Here is a 17157-nt window from a genome sequence, read left to right as displayed (position 1 = left end):
TGCAGAGGAACTCTGTCAAGTGATGTGCAGTTTGACATCCTAGGGATGTCAGGTGGGGAGTATGCTGGCATTAGGTATTTTCTGTTCTGCAGCAGTTTGCCCTCTAGTGGTTGTTTTTGTGTATTTTTTACTCTGCAAGATCTTTTCACCTCTGTTAATCTGTTGCCATCCATGCCTTCACAAGTTGATAAACGGCATCATCTGTAAGTAATATTGTTTGTTATCACTGAGACGACTTGTGTGCATTATTATTTGTTGTGAAGGCGTGATATAGTTTGTAGTTTGAATTTAATTCGAATGCATGTATAACCTAAGCTAGTAAGGTTAAGCTAGCTCATATGCCATGTGGTTTCTTTAACATTTTGATCATGAGTGTGATTTCATTTGATGTTTTATTCGGGCACTCACTAAGCAGATAAATATTGTGCTCATATTTTTGAATATGTGTTTGTTATACTGTATATTGATGCAACATTTTTATTGGTTTATTTCTGGTTTTGTCAACAATTTCACACTTTTTCCTTATTAAATCATCCAACTCAACACATCGGCCTGTTCCTTGGATTTTGATTAGGAGAGTGTTTAGCTGTCTCTATAGCTGAGTCTACGTTCACAAGGACAACACTTAGTGAGGACAGAACACAGAGGAACCATCAACTAATGATCTGCTTGTAAAGTCCAACATCCACCTCTAGTGGCCATAAGGCGAAGGGAGACATCCACTACATGAAAGGAAATAGTTCTCGCCTCTGTGTTTGAACCAATAGAAAAGTTCAGAAGAAGAGGGCGGGCTTTACTTGGTGTCAGTGAGAGAAATGAAAAAAAGCTCAAATGAGTGAGAAGGACGATGAAGGAAACATCTGTGCTGTGTCTGCTCTGTAAGTAGAATCTCTGTGTTTGTTTGAATTCTTGTACTTTGACTGTCTGCTCTCCTGATAACTGATGATGGAGGAGAAGACATGAAAAACAAATCAGGCTGAATTCAAGTTCAAAACACCATGAGGACCAACTGCAGGTCTGAACTGACTCTTTATCTTTGCTCAGGAGTCGAGGAAACACAGCAGGCAGTGAAAAGATCAAATCATTCACTCATTATATCAACACAGCTGCACAGTGGACACATGACTTTACTGTGCTTACTGAGTGTCATTTCTCTTTAGTTCTGATCTCACTGCTGAGCTGCACAACAAACCACGGTCAGTAACCTTCTTCTGTCACAGTTTAAACCTGATAAATGCTCACTGATATGACCTGATTAGGCTCATGTTTCACGATGGATCTCATTTGATCAGTTTTATATGTGAAGGACTAATTACACAGACATCTGTTTTCATTTTAACCCTCACAGCTCGTCTGACTGTGAGTCCCAGCAGCTCTCAGTTCTTTAAGGAAGACTTTGTGTCTCTGAGCTGTGAGGAGGACGACAGCTCTGCTGGATGGACTCTGAGGAGAAACACAAGCAAACAACAGAGGACTCAGTGTGGAGATATGTGGGGAAGAGGGACTGGTTCTTCATGTAACATTAGTACCCTATTCACTCATGACAGTGGAGTTTACTGGTGTGAGTCCAGAGAGGGTCCCATCAGTAACATGGTTAACCTGACAGTCACTGGTAAGCTGAGTGTGTGGAGTTAGTGTTGATGAAGCTGTGTGTAAATGGATGAAATGCTGTAGTTTGTCTCTGTGTTGAGGTGGATCAGTGATCCTGCAGAGTCCTGTCCTCCCTGTGATGGAGGGAGATGACGTCACTCTGCTCTGTAAAACAAAGACCACTCCCTCCAACCTCCCAGCTGCTTTCTATAAAGATGGCTCCCTCATCAGGAAGCAGCCTACAGGTCACATGATCATCCAGCATGTTTCCAGGTCTGATGAAGGCCTCTACAAGTGTGACATCAGCAGTCATGGAGAGTCTCCATCCAGCTGGATCACTGTCACAGGTGACACACTCACCTGTCTGTGTTTCTGCAGCTTTCAACATTCACAATGTGACGACAACTTAATGACTGTGTTTGCTTTATTTTAGGGGAACACACCACAACACCTCCACCTACATCCACACCTCCACCTACATCCACCTCTCCTCATACATCCACACCTCTTCCTGTTTCCACCTCCATCATTCTTCCTCCATCACTCTCTCCTCCTGTTCTCTCTGTGTTGTCATGTGTTGGATCAGTCTGTGTTGTGGTTCTACTGGTGTTACTGATTCTGCTGGTGAGACGATGTGTTCACAGGAAACCTGAAGGTGAGACTCAGACTTCCTGATCTTTCATGTCTGAGTTTGTTTAGTAGAATAAAGTTCACATTCATTATGATCACACCAACAACTTCCTGAAATGTTCATTTTGGATCATTTCTGCAGATCAAGAAGAAACTGGAGAAGATGACATCATCACTCATGTCATGTACAACATCATCAAAGCATCAAATTGTAAAGAACAGCTAATCAGACAAAGCAGAGGTAGTACTGTTTTTATTGTATATCATAACTAAGATGTTAAATTTGCTTCTAGAGGGACTCTGGTTCAGTTTTACAGTGTGGGAACATATAAAGAAAATAAAAATGCACAAATAAGGTCATAGGTTCATGAGGACTGTTGCTGACTTTGATGGATTATGAGGACACATAGCATGTGAGGGATGATCAGAATTGTATAAAATGTTTGATGTTCAAAATCTTAAATCATAATATTTAATGTTCATATTTGCATTTTTTTAATTTTTAATTTGTGTCCTTGATCTAAAATGTGATCATTTCAATCAGATGTAACATGTCTGTACTTGCTGATTGTTGTTCTCTGTGAGCTGGACTGTGTGTTTGTGGTCTGTGGTTAACTGAAGCTAACAGCTCTGCAGTCGTCCAGCATCCTGTTTCTGATACAAAGAAAACACTTCAGCTGCAGGTGTTTCAACACCGTGCTGTTCATTTTTAAAAATCAGGAAGGAACATGGAGACATCATCTGGAAAAGCATTTCAATAAAATCTAATTTTGAGGTTTCTGTAACATCCTGACATGTTGAACATTCCTCCCTTTGATGATGATACCAGTTAACTGTAGTTGTAGCCTGCAGCTGGGGAGACGTCTTACTGCAGTCTTTTCCAAATTGACCAATAGCTGAGTTTCTATTGTGAGAACTTGTTTGCTCTGTGGTTAAAGGTGTTAGATTGCACGGAAAGACGATGGCAGTTTTGTGGTCGTCCACCTTGTTTTTCACATAAACTCCCCCTCAGTTCTTTGTAGTCAATTTGGTTTTACAGCAGAGGTGTTAAGAAGTCTGTGAAAAGGTGTTGTTGTTTATAATGATCATCACAGGTTCCCTTTATAATGGAAGATTACATACAATAACCATGTTTTTCTATATAGCTGTACTGTTGCTGTTTTACCTTGAGTAACTTTAATGTGCTTTATTCTGCAGACGCTGATCGAGCTGCAGTTTCTCCATCTGTAAGAACTGAAGATGTCATGAAACAAACAATCAGACCAAGGAGACCCAGGTACAGCTGCTCTTTATCTTTTACTGTGGAAACAGAAAAGCTAGCTGCTGATCAGTGGAACAATTTTCCTAAAAGTTGCAACTATATGCTACAGTTTGTATGTTTCATACACCTTGAAAGCTGTTTGCTGAGACCAGTTACAAGTCCAAACAGCTCTGCTGCTGCTGCTTTGTTCACAGACACACTATGTTATATTGATCTTATTGGTTCTTCAGCATTAATCATGCACCCTTTACATAACATAGTCATTGCTCTCATACCTGCTATAGAAATACCACCGTAACCTCTTGAGCTCCTCCAGTGGCCAAAACCTGAAATAACTTCCTTCCTATATAAATACAGTACCTTAAAAAGTAACTGCCCCTACTGTCCAAATGTCTATTACAACCAACAAAAAAGGAGAGAATGACTTTTAAAATCATATTTCCTGTTGTTTGAACTGTGTGTGTGTGTTTGTTTTCAGATTTTAAATCAGAGCCAGACATTGTCTACTCTTTACTGAAGTAGTCCAGCAATCCAACCACTGACGTCCAGCTGCTGGTCTCTAACTGGTCCCCCCAGCACCTCAGACCAGAGGACATCCACATGTTACAGAGAATTTTATATGTTAGATGTCTTTTTGTCACTGGACAGACAAATTTTACCTCACATTCTGCTATATTGTGATATGTTTTTGTTTGTTTGGTTTTTTTTAGATTAAAGACACTGATAGCAGAATAACATTACTTTACCACATTTGACTACTTTTACTTTTTATGCTGCTGAGCTTGAATCCTTTCAGTCAGTGGCATCAGTTTTGGGATGTCGTGTTAAGTACTGTCATATTCTTTGCTTTGGTAAAAACAACAATTAAATTAATAAAATATTGTCAAAAAAATTAGGAAGTTCTTGTTGTTATTTGAAATTGATACATGTAGTGTAAAGTTTTCTTGTTTTCCAGTAATGCAGTGTCATACATATGGAACTGAGAAAGCCCACTTGTATTAGAGACAATAAGGTATTTCCTGTATGTGATGGGACAAATGCAACATCAATAACCACCATCAGTGTTAATTCACGATAATGTTACCGGCACCAGACCTAGGGGAATCTGGACCGGCAGCAAGCGGCACACAGGCTAGAGAGCACTGCGTAGCCAAGTATGAGCAAACTGTGGATTAATAGAGAGGACATCGAAGTTAGCGTCTTGCTCAGGCCGGAGCTCATTTATTTCTGAGCTGCGCATGCGCAGAGCCTATAGCTAGAGTCTCTCTGGTAGTTCCACAGCAGTGCAAGAGCACCATCTACTGGCATAATGAAATATAACCCTGGTCTGGCAACACATAACAATGTCAAAATAAGTCACAATAATAAACAAAAATTGGTTTTCTTACAAAATAAACATGTAGCTTTTTCAACCTGCTACAATAACTTTGACATTCTTATTGGTTTAAAAAAAAGCACAAAAAAAAGGAGAAAAAAACACATTCTCTTCTTTAATATCCAACAACAAATAAGAAAAATATACTTTTTAAAAAAAGTTAAGCTCACTGTAACATTATAGGCAGCATCTTATAGAATCCTTAAACACACATTTAAAGAGAAGACAGAGGCAAAACAAGTCATCTAATAATTGGAAGGTTGGTCCCTGAATACTCCAGTCTGCATGTGAAAGTAACCTTTATCAAGATACTGAAGCCCAAGCTGCTCGCTCAAGTGTTCACTGGAGTGTGAATTCATATAGAACAGGAAATACACAACAGTTGAAGCATTGTTAATCTGCTTGTGTCATCAGGTTTGTTTTTAAAGTCTAACATCTACCTCTAGCGGTCATATATACTCAATGTGGGAGGATGGTTTTGCTCTGGACTTACTCCTTTCAACTGCAAAGCTGATGAACTGCTAATTTCTGACCACTTGCTTCTTTCTTTCAATATCAAAATGACATTTTCTATAACCAAGAACCTTCGTACCATTTCTTTTCGGAATATTGAGAAAATCAATCCTGATACTCTTTCTTTTGCTTTCTCTAGTCATTTGCATTTTCATAACCTGCTTACCCAAGAGGACTTAGTTTCCTATTATAACTCTAGTCTCAATAATATTTTAAACTCTGTTTTCCCACTCAAAACCAAATCTGTATCATTCTCTCAGTCAGCACCCTGGTTTACAGCTGAACTCAGGCTCCTGAAAAACGCCTTTATAAGAAAACTGGTCTGAATATCCACAAGGAAATGTTTAATAATCATATTATGTATTGTAAGGAGTGTATTAATCAAACAAAATCTGCTTACTACTCCACCATTATCTGTTCAAAAGATGACTCAACCAAGATACTGTTTTCACTGTTCAACTCTTCTTTCAAGTCACCAGATTTTTTACCTGCTCACCTTTACTCGTCCTCCTTTTGTAATTCTTTAATGTTATTTTTCATTGAGAAAATTCACAAAATACACCAAGATCTGTTTTCCGAGGTTCCATCTAGCTCTTCCTGTGTAATTCCTCTCCCATCACACTGTTTTTCTGCTTTCCAGCTCCCCTCGGTTACTGATATTTCAGATTTCATCTGTAAGTCAAAACCTTCTACTTGTCAGCTAGACCCCATTCCTACAGTTTTGGTATGGCATGTCTACCTTCTTTGCTTCCCCTCATATCTGCCATCATCTGCTCTTCACTTACCACTGGAACTGTTCCTTCTTCCCTCAAAATTGCTGCCATCACCCCAATATTGAAAAAAAAACTGGCCTAGATCCCAATAATTTTGAGAATTTTCAGCCTATTTCCAATCTACCATTCCTTTCAAAAATTCTTGAGAAAATAGTTGCCACACAACTCCACTCACATTTAACTAATAATAATCTGTATGAACAGTTCCAGTCTGGTTTTCGCCCCTCCCATAGCACTGAAACAGCACTTCTAAAAATAACCAATGATCTTCTTATGGCAGCTGACTCCTGTTTACTTTCCATTCTTGTTCTCCTCCATCTGAGCGCTGCTTTCGACACTATTTCTCACTCCATTCTTCTCAGTAGGCTAGCCTCCATCGGTCTCTCCCATACTCCACTAGCCTGACTTAAATCATACCTGTCTGATTCTTTTCATTATCTACCTTCTTCCGCTTGGACACATTTTCCGTAAATACAATATCCATTTCCACTGTTATGCCGATGACACCTAGCTTTATCTGTCCACTAAACCTGATTCTGCTCTTCCCCCATCCTCCCTTACCCTCTGCTTAGCCGAACTAAATTCATGGTTCTCTTCTAATTTTCTCAAACTCAATAGTAACAAATCCGAGCTCCTCTTGGTAGGCACTAAATCAACATCCAGAACCAACAGTTTCTCTATTGCTATCGATAACTCACCGGTCTTCATTTCTTCCTCTGTGAAAAGTTTGGGTGTCATCCTCGACAGTACTCTATCTTTCAATTCACACATTAATAATGTCACTCGGTCTGCATATTTTCAATTACGCAAGATTAATCGTCTCCGTCCTTTTCTCACCCCACATGCCACTGCCATTCTTCTCCATAGCCTTGTTACTTCCCGGATTGATTATTGTAATTCACTTCTTTTTGGTCTTACTCAAAAATCCACCCACAAGCTCCAACGCGTCCAGAACTCTGCTGCCCGTATCATCACCAGGACCCCTTCTGCCCACCACATCACTCCTGTCCTGCAGCAGCTTCTTTGGCTCCCGGTCAAATATCGCATCAATTTCAAAATACTCTTGTACACATTTAAGGCTATTCATCATCTCTCTCCTCCATATGTCTCTGACCTGGTTAAGAGCACCGCCCCATTTCGTTCTCTCAGATCTTCTTCTTCCCTTTCACTCTCCGTCCCTTCCCCCCGTCTTGCAACCATGGGGAGCAGGGCTTTCCGGCTGCTCTGCTCCACGACTCTGGAATTCCCTACCTCCGGATTTAAGAAACATCTCTTCCTTCTCTCTCTTTAAGTCCAAACTCAAAACCCACTTGTTCAAAATAGCTTATCCCACATAACCTCTCCACTCTCCCAGTTTATTTGTTTATGTCTTATGCTTTTATGATTCTGTAAACTTCTTGCTTTTATGTTGCTTTTAAGTGTACAGCGACCTTGAGTGTTTTGAAAGGCGCTTTCAAATAAAATGCATTATTATTATTATTATTATATAGAACATGTGCTCCAGTCAGTCATCAGTGTGTCTCTGCACAGCAGTAATGTCAATCTTCCAGTTTGACCTCATGGTGGCAGTGTTTTCTAACAGTTGTCATGAGGGCCCACAGAGGACTTTAGTAATAGTGTTTTGGAAAACAACGTTCACTTTTAAATGTGTTCCTGCTGCAACACACCTGAATACAATTAGTAGGTCATTAAGGACACTGCCATCTACCACCGGTGCAGCGCCCTCAGAATTTGTACTTACCACAGCCTTGACTATAAATGTGTGAAAATCCCCTGAATCCAACTCTGTTTCTGTTTTACTTCAAGTCACATGTTCTAAATTTTGTTTTGATGACAACAACTTGTTTATTTTGTTTAGTTCATTCACAGAAGAAAGTTGTGGAGGTAAAAACAGACACCACAAGAGCTCTCAAGTATCAATCCTGGTTTTGTCATCATCACACAACTCTGCGCTCCAAAACACTGAAGTAGGGACATGCCCTAGTCCAGGACCTTGGTTTTAATTAAATGGCCGGACTAGCTGAACTGGGGAGGTGGAGAACTGACTGAAGAGAACTGAGCCTGAGGCTGGCATGGGCATTCAGGAAAAGCTGAAAATAGCTTGGGCTCAGCTCGGTGATATTCGGAACCATGATAACAGGGTTCTTGCTGATCAGAGCTGGCTTGGCCCTGGCTTATCGAAGAATTAAGGAAGCGGAACCGGCTGTTCAAACCCCCACAAGGCTGCCCGCTGGGATTGGAATGATGGGATGAGACGTGAGTTTCTCAAAATGAGCTCATTGAATGCAGCACGGAGAAGATCTTGGAGAACGCATGGCTGCCGTGAATACTCAGAACAAGACCTCTGAGTGAAAAACTGGATTACATCTGGAGGGGCTAGCTCAAATAACACCTTTGAGCGCAAATTCGATCACATCTTGGGGAAGTGCACTCCGATCGTGAGTTCTCAGAACCTACTCTTTGAGCAAAAAGAATGACAACATCACGGAGCGCAAGTTTGATAACATCATGGAGAAGCTCACGGCTCTCCAACGGGAGATTGAGAGTCCAGTGTCGGACTGTTAGAACAGCTTTGAAATTCATATGAGTTGTTCACACTAAAGTAAAAACCACCATCATAATGCAGCTATCCCTTTGGCGCCAGCTGTGGGCTCAAGGCTGGAGCTGAACAACAACTCCCTGATAACGACTGTGTTTGGACTGTTCTTCCCATTCTATGCAAGGCCACCTGGGTTGGCTGGAAGACTGTTTACTTAGCCTAGCAGGGTGAAGGACACTGTCTCAGCTGAACTCTGGACACAAACACACACACACACACACACACACACACACACACACACACACACTGATATGCACACACTGATCCCCCCTCCCTTTCCAAACGCCTTCGATGCTTGTGCCCTACCGGGGAAGATGGCAGTCGACTGGACCAGCGCAGACATGCTGCAGGACCGGATGCGCTGTCTACACCGGCTCTCTTACCCTTACCCGCCCCTGTTGCTTGTCTTGTGTTTCTATGGTGTATTGACAGTCATGTGCTTTTTGTGCTGAGGTGTTTTTTTCTGTTATCAAACTGTTCTCCCACTAGGAGCTCAGTCTGAGTGGAGTTTTTTTTCTCCTCCTCTTACCTCATGTTATGTATTTTCGTTGTTTTTTTTCCTATCAGCCTACCTTTCTGACATGTCTCCCCAAAGTGATGTTTGTGTAAAGTTGGTCAGAAGGTTCCTTTGTAAGTGCGCATGTGCCATTAGTGTGCTGCCTGCTGTAACCCTAATTTCCTTCGGGATTAATAAAGTATTCTGATTCTAATTAACATCCGCTTGCTTATGAGCAAGGGTCATCTAATTTGGGATCTACTCACAGATCGTAAGTTTGACTTTTTCTGTTTGACCGAGACGTGGCAACAGCCCAATGACTTTTTGCCGCTCAACGATTACTTTCTGGGATGCTTAGAACTCGAATTGCACTGCTGGAAATAGTTTATTTTGATGCACATGCTGTTTTCTTTACAAATTTGCATCATAGGATTGTTTTTCATTTTTCCTGCAGTATATAAAAATTGGTGCATCTCAAAAATAAAACTATGAAGACACTCAAAATAAATTTCCTGTGGTGGGAAACTATTTTTTGCAACTTTTTTGTGTTTAAAGTTTTGAGGGATAAGTCTCTTAAATTTCTCCAAGTAGAAATATATGTAAAAAAAAAAACTAAAAAAAAAACGATTTTCAATTTTTTTGTAGTTTATCGCACTTTTTTGCAATTAATGTAGTTACTATGCACTTAATGCATACATATATTAATATATTGGCTATAACAGTTGTATTGATGTACAGCAACTTGAAATGCTCCCAAAAATAGCAGTACAGCATATAAAAATATAAAGTAAGCTCTGGCGGACTTGGTTCTATGGTAGGTCTTAAAGGGTTAAGAGAGAGAGAGTGACATCAAAACAGCCATGAAAAGTCCCGCATTCCTCTTGGCCAGGCAAAATCCATGTAGGCAAAATTATTATTTTACATAAAAATATTCTCCTTTTCCAATGTGTTTACCTGTGTTTAGCTAAACTGTTTTGCTCTTCTGAAACTGTGGATAGTTCACTTCAAAGTTACAAGTCACTTACTGGTTTTGCGGAATATGTTGTACTTAGATTTTCCATCGCAGTCATTTGTTTTAAAAGTAATTATTTTAAAATTGTATGGGTCACAGGGCCAAGTCAAGTTTTAAATGCCAAAATAATGCCTGTTTGATTACTTTGTTTAAAAGTAAAATTCTGTAAATCAAATGTTATTTAACTAGCACTGTTGTGCCAAGTCTCGTGGTGTTTTAGTAGTTAATCTTGTTTTAGCACCTAAAGTAAACTTGTGTTTTTGTGTATGTATGTGTGTTATTCAGCAGCAGTCACTACTGAAACTGCAGCAGAGATCCAACCACAGCAGATAGGTCCACAGCATGAGAATAAAGATCAGCAGGAGTGTAAAATGTGTTCCTACGGTTAACAGAAATAGTGCACCTGCAGGAAGAAAAACAAAAATTGAAACAAGAACTGTCCAAAAAATAATTAGACAAGGACTTCCTGAAAGACAACAACTCTAAAGTGAAGACCTACACAGGAGCCCCTAATCTCCTCAATGTTTTCAGCTGGTGCTAATTGGCCACACCTAGTCAGGTGTGGATAAAAACTTACCTGAGACAAGCTTTCTGGGAGCTCACTTGTCTTTGCCTTGGTGGTACCAGCCATTTTAGCCAACCTGGTATTCTATTTTAAGATAAAACCTCTTCTCACCAACACTCTGGTATTCATCTCCTTTTTTATGTTGCGGCTTTTGAGCCTGGTCGTAACACAGGGCTGCCATCTGTTGCTTTACTAATGGGCGTGCTATAACAAATTAGCCCCATCTTACCAGATACTCACAGAAAAATCTCTCATTTTCAGATGATCTTGTTGACTTTCATGCGTTTAAGACTAAACCTTCCACTTGACCATGTTGCACACCTCTTTACTGTAAATTTACTGTGCACTGGGCTAAAATACATTGCATACAGGCCAGTGTGCCACACCAGTATGTTGAGATGTTTGGTGACCGTGTGACAGTTATTGACTATTTTGAAGTTTTTATAGAGAGAACACAAAATTTACGCATGTAATTACAAAAGCTTTGGTTGTCCACACAACTAAGTCACAAAAGTGTGACTTTGTAACAAAAATCTGGGTTTGGTCCTGCTTGTAGTAGATGCGTGTCTGTTTCAAATCCACTGTTCCATCAGTCAACCTCAGACAGAACTTGTCATCTTCACAGGCCTGCAGGAGATTGTGGCTTTTTCCACAACATTCACAGTTAACAAGAGCATCAGTGGTTGATGATGAAACCACACATCTCCACTTTAAGCTCTCTGTGCTTTAGCTTACTCTGTGAGGTATACCATTCTGTAGCTCTGTCTTCATTTTCTTTTCCCCATTTGATTTGTTGTGGTTCAGTGTCTGAGAGCTCATGTGACAGTTTTTGTGGGTAGCACACTTTCTATACAGTTGATAACGCAGGAGTGGCATTGGAGGCAGACATAACCGCATGTATGTTTGGTGCAGTGATTCTTCCTGCCTGTGCTGTGTGCCAAAAGTCACATTTGTGCTGTCCCCTTGTTTTCATGGAGACATGTAAGTGATTTGGGGAGGACACAAGGCTGGACAGGGTCTGCATATAAGAGGCAGAATTCCTCCATAACAGAGCAGAGCCCCGACCGGTGTGCATGCATAAGATCAGTGGGAGGTTTTAACTCAGTCACTGTTCTTTGTTTTAGCAAACTGCAACCAGTATGCGCCCAGATTCTGGGTACAGAACACTCACTTTGTCCTTCACTAATGGACTGGTCAGGTGCCCTTTTCCTTGCTGTACTGGTGGTGTAGTTGATTGCATGGCCTGGGACTCCTTGCACTTTCTTCATATTTGAGGGCATTATCCAGTAAGCCTGGACATCTGTAGGTGTGATGTTCCCTCGTAGACGCACTGCAGTGTCAATTTTGTACAGGAGAGCTGCCACATGTACACACTTCTCTGCCACACCCCCCGTGCATGTACAATGGGCACTCTCAACCTCCCATTAGATTTAAGCATAACCCGTCTAAGTACCCTCTATGTTTGATGATGCCACGCAGCCTCAGCGCCACCTCTTGCAGGTGCCACTGCTTCCTGATTTTCAGGACCTGGTATGCAGGCAGTTTGATCCCCTACCGCCCTGCATCATTGGTCCCCTGCATGTAAGCGGTTTGCTGCTCTGCATGGCCAAGAGCAGATCGACTGTGGCCCCTTCCCCTGGTGGATCTGCCCCTGAACCCTCTGGTTGCCCTTTTGGGCTCCCTCCTGGGGAGGGCTGCATGCCCTAACAATGAGGGATGTCCTGTTGACTAAGTTGCACAGGGCAATGGTAACGCAGGCCTGCCTCTCCAATTTGACAGATATTTTTTCACTTCAAGTACGACACTTGGCTCGCCAGTTGCAGGCTAGTTTGGGGGACCTAGACGGCGTAGGGGAGCTGCTGTCTGCCTCCTCTCACCTAGCCTCGCTTATGAAAGAGCAGGCCACTGCTATGGGCTGCACTTTAGGCTCGTTCTGGGTAGCACGCCGCCACCTGTGGCTGTCTCAGTCCTGGCTCCATGTCGGACGACCGGGACTGCCTTATGAGACTGTCGGTTGACCCTTCAGCCATGTTCGACCAAGGTGCGGCAAGCTACAGAGACTCACGGCACTGCTTAGTAGGTTTCACGAGGCCTGCGCAGGAGTTTGGACAGGGTGGGGAGGCCCAGGGCTTCTGTGCCTCAACCTGCCCCAGCTTGGGGCCCTGGAGCTCTTCCACCCTAGCTGGAGGCCTTTCGTAGACGCGGCAGTCACACCCAGGGAAGGCATGGAGGATGTGGAGTCTCTCAGTCCTCCAGCCACCTCCTCCCTCCTGACATCTCTTGGAGCCAGGCCACCCAGCCCTATCCACAGAGCAGCGCAGGGTGGCCTGGTCAGCCCTGGGGGCGGACCCTTGGGTGGTTTCCACTATGAGCCAGGGTTATTGCCTGCAGTTTTGACGCAGACCCCCGTAACATAATGTCCCGACCTTTAACCCTGTGAGCAACCCGAAGCAGGCCCTGGTGCTGTGGTAGGAACTGGTGACGCTTCTGGAAAAGGGGGCCATACAGGAGGTGGACGTTGGGGACAAAAGTGGGGGTTTTCTCCCACTACTTACTGGCCGCCAAGCAGGACGGGGGTCTTTGTCCCATTCTGGACAACAGGGGCCTCAATTGTTATCTCCGGCCCCTGAAGTGCAAGATGTTGATGGTCCTCAGATTCGGGTTCGAGAGCAGATCTTCGAGTTCCGCGCCCGCGTCTTTGGCATCTCCCTGGCACTCCGAACCTTCACCAGGTGTGTGCACACCGCCCTCGCTCCTATGAGGCTGCGGGGCCTCAGGATCCTCAATAGAACAGTGCCGCAGCCATGTTGCCCTTCTGGTCTCCCATGTTCAGGGAGCTCCGCCTGAATCCCAAGAAGTGCAGGTTGGAACCACCTCAGAGTACCACCTTTCTAGGCATGTACCTGGACTCCGTCAGGGGCTCACAGCAGAACGGTAGCAGGTCCTCAGGGTCTGCCTGGACCACTTCAGCCTCCACTCTTGGGTGAACTGGAGCCTGTGTCTCCGCCTCATGGGCCTGAATGCTGCAGTTGGAGTCCCAGCTAGAGGCAGGCAGAGCCGCTGTTACCCTGCGTGGGCTGGTGGCTGCGATTAAGGCCATTTGTCTTGGTTGCTCAGCACTCAGCGACGCCAACACTGCTTTGATTTCGTGGTTCTTGAGGGGTGCCCAGATCGTACGCCAGGGTCCCCATTCCCCCCGGGATCTGGACCTGGTCCTTCATGCCCTCCAGCGCCTTCCCTTCGAGCCTCTGGAAAAAGCAGAGTTGAAGTGGCTGCCGCTCAAGGCCGCCTTTCTTCATCGCCAGAAAAATTAGTGAGCTCCAGGCGCTGTCGGTCCATGGTGAATGCTGCAGGTGGCTGCCAGAGGGTCAGGGGGTGGTCCTCTGACCGAACCCTACCTTCTTGCCATAAGTCCTCTCGGATTTCCACCTTTCCCAGTCGATTGAGCTGCGGTCAGCTCCCACAGAAGGTTTGGACTGGGAGGAGGCGCAGCGTCTCTGGGCCCTGTGCCCCGTACAAGCACTGGCGCTGTACGTTGCACGTACTCAGCCAATTCGGACCATGGACCAACTGTTTGTCTCGTTCCATTCCAGGATCCTTGGCAGGCCCCTGCCCAAGTCTCAGTTGTCCCATTGGGTTGTAGTGCCATCCGACAGGCTTACTCCTTGGCAGCAATCCCTCCCCCCTCGGGTGTGCGAGCACACTCAACATGTGGGGTGGCCACTTGTTGGGCCTTGTGGACAGATGCCTCCCTCCGCGCAATTGGTGTGGTCGCCACGTGGTCCTCAGCCACCACTTTTATGTGGTTTTACCACTTGAACGTGGCAGCCAGCCCCTCTTTGGGAAGCGGGTGCTGGGTGCCCATCGGTGGTAGCTGTCGTTCCCTGGGCTGCCTGGCGTCTTGCAGGACCGTTTCAGGCCAGTCTTGCGGACTGATGCCTCCCCGACTTGACCTTGTGTCTGGCAAGGCCCTGGCCGGGGTGGCGTGGCTATACGTACATTTGTAAATAGTTCGTTGATACATTGACTGTGGGTTCGGTTGCACTGTTTCCTCGCAGGGTGTCTTACAAAGTTAGCCCATACATATGGAACATGTAATGGAGTGGAGAGAGTCTCGATATAGCCATGACAAATTGTGCCCCTTTGCGCATTATTGCTCATTTGAAGTGCTGCTAACAGTTGCGGGAAGACATATGTCTGTAAAAAAGTAAACCAGTGTGTCTTTGGACACCTGTAATTAAAATATTTTCAGAGGGCCTCAGTGTCTGAACGGCTCCAGTTCAGCTCCATAACAGCAGCGTCCCTGGTTTGATTCCTGTGTTTCAGCCTCTCTCACTGAGGGGGACGTCCACTACATGGAAATGGATTTGATTATCAAAGAATCTACAGATCACTGAGAACAGAGGACATCTTATTCCTCAGATTTTTATATAAAGATGTTTATAGAAAATACTGGATCATATTAAAACAATAGTTAATTTTTTTTTTAAAGGGACTATAGTTTGATTGTAGTTAGATTTCAAAATAACTTTATCAAGCATCATCATATCACAAAGAAAAAAGTGAGCCCCCCACCACTTTCTTTGAACCAATAGAAAAGCTGGTGCTCAGAGGAAGAGGGCGGGCTTTACTTGGTGTCAGTGAGAGAAATGTAAAAAAAGCTCAAATGAGTGAGAAGGACGATGAAGGAAACATCTGTGCTGTGTCTGCTCTGTAAGTAGAATCTCTGTGTTTGTTTGAATTCTTGTACTTTGACTGTCTGCTCTCCTGATAACTGATGATGGAGGAGAAGACATGAAAAACAAATCAGGCTGAATTCAAGTTCAAAACACCACGAGGACCAACTGCAGGTCTGAACTGACTCTTCATCTTTGCTCAGGAGTCAAGGAAACACAGCAGGCAGTGAAAAGCTCAAATCATTCACTCATTATATTAACACAGCTGGACACATGACTTCACTGGGTTATTATAGTGAATATTTGTATATACACTCGGAGTAGTCAGTGTACATGAGTGACCACAGTAAGAGCTGCTTTTTAGATAAAAATTGGGATAGCAGATGGAGATGCCAAACTGTGTGAATACGTCTAAGTAGTAGATCATTTTTAAAGTATATACTCAGCATGTACATAATGATCACAGTAAAAGCTGAGTCCACATGCTGTAAATACTTATGTCAGTAAGTTCCTCCAGAAATGTTGATTAAAACAGTATAAAAATGTTATTTAAATTAGTTTTAACAGCACAGGTAGCGGAGAGGTGCAGTGGTTAGTGTGTTTGTGATACAGGCAAAGTGTGAGCCAAATCCAGAACTTGGCAGAAAGACTCATGTGAAAATGTGTTTTCTTTAAACAAAACATAATCATTGGAATTTTGGCACTAACTGACTGGGGAGAGGAAAAACCCACTAACATGGACTGCCTAACAGACAAGCAGGAGAGCACACAGATTGCAGGTGATCAGGATAGGGAACTGAAGAAAACTGAGGGCTTAAATAAAAACATGAGGCAATTAGAGAGAAAGGCCACAGCTGGTGAAAATGAGGCACAGGTGAACTGAAGCTAAGTAACTAGACAAGAGGAAGAAAAAGCTGAACACAATAAGACACAAGAATAAAGAAATAAACACTAACACAAGAGACAAGACTGACTTCACACAGGAGATGCACAGAGACCAGACTCAGATTAACATCAGCAAACAAGGAACTAAGAACTGCAAACATAGACACAAAACTCAGAAGCACTCAAACTCATGACTAAAGATTAAAACACTAGAATGTGAGCTACCTCATAAATCCAAAAATAAAATTCACAACACTGTGTCAATGTCAGTGTTTGTGTCAGTCTGAACTTTATTTAAACATATTCCTGATATCGAACAGAAAATGAGCAGATATTTCAGAGAGAGACGAGTTTGTGTGTTTGTCAGCTGTTTGTGTGGAGTTGTTCTTTATGTTCACCTTAAATCAACCTGAGTGTCATTTCTCTTTAGTTCTGATCTCACTGATGAGCTGCACAACAAACCAAGGTCAGTAACCTTCTTCTGTCAGAGTTTAAACCTGAGAAATGCTCACTGATATGACCTGATTGGGTTCATGTTTCACAATGGACCTCACATATAAAACTGATGAAATGAAGGATAAGGATAAACATGCAGTCAGGTCCATAAATGTAAATCCTGTGTCACATCATCAATAAACGCTAGTTTCCCAGTGCCACTGCCACCCATGCACTCCCAAGCCATCACACTACGCTTTGGATCATTATGGTAGAGGTTGATCTTGGTTTCATCAGTCTAAAGTACGTTTTTACAACTTTTTTAGATCATTTTCTTTTTTTAATTT

General features: G+C 43.1%; 2 protein-coding genes and 1 pseudogene across 2 annotated transcripts in view; 2 read left to right on the top strand and 1 right to left on the bottom strand.

Moving 5' to 3' along the window:
- LOC102797832 (coxsackievirus and adenovirus receptor-like) overlaps positions 1 to 17157 on the top strand; it is a 47226-nt gene that overhangs the window by 14511 nt on the left and 15558 nt on the right. The window lies entirely within an intron of this gene.
- LOC148103485 (uncharacterized) lies at positions 848 to 4057 on the top strand. Its single transcript, XM_087838770.1, has 8 exons — positions 848 to 878; positions 1161 to 1196; positions 1349 to 1612; positions 1692 to 1937; positions 2024 to 2245; positions 2363 to 2461; positions 3418 to 3496; positions 3960 to 4057. Exons 1-8 carry the CDS (start codon positions 848 to 850, stop codon positions 3964 to 3966), a joined length of 984 nt encoding a protein of 327 aa, XP_087694896.1. The 3' UTR covers positions 3967 to 4057.
- On the bottom strand, positions 11491 to 12844 carry LOC148103484 (uncharacterized; annotated as a pseudogene).

Source organism: Neolamprologus brichardi, chromosome 3, assembly GCF_056152115.1.
Source record: "Neolamprologus brichardi isolate AB-2024 chromosome 3, ASM5615211v1, whole genome shotgun sequence".
Lineage (NCBI taxonomy): Eukaryota > Metazoa > Chordata > Actinopteri > Cichliformes > Cichlidae > Neolamprologus > Neolamprologus brichardi.
Note: the sequence above shows the minus strand (reverse complement) of the source record. Positions and strands in the feature narration are given on the sequence as shown.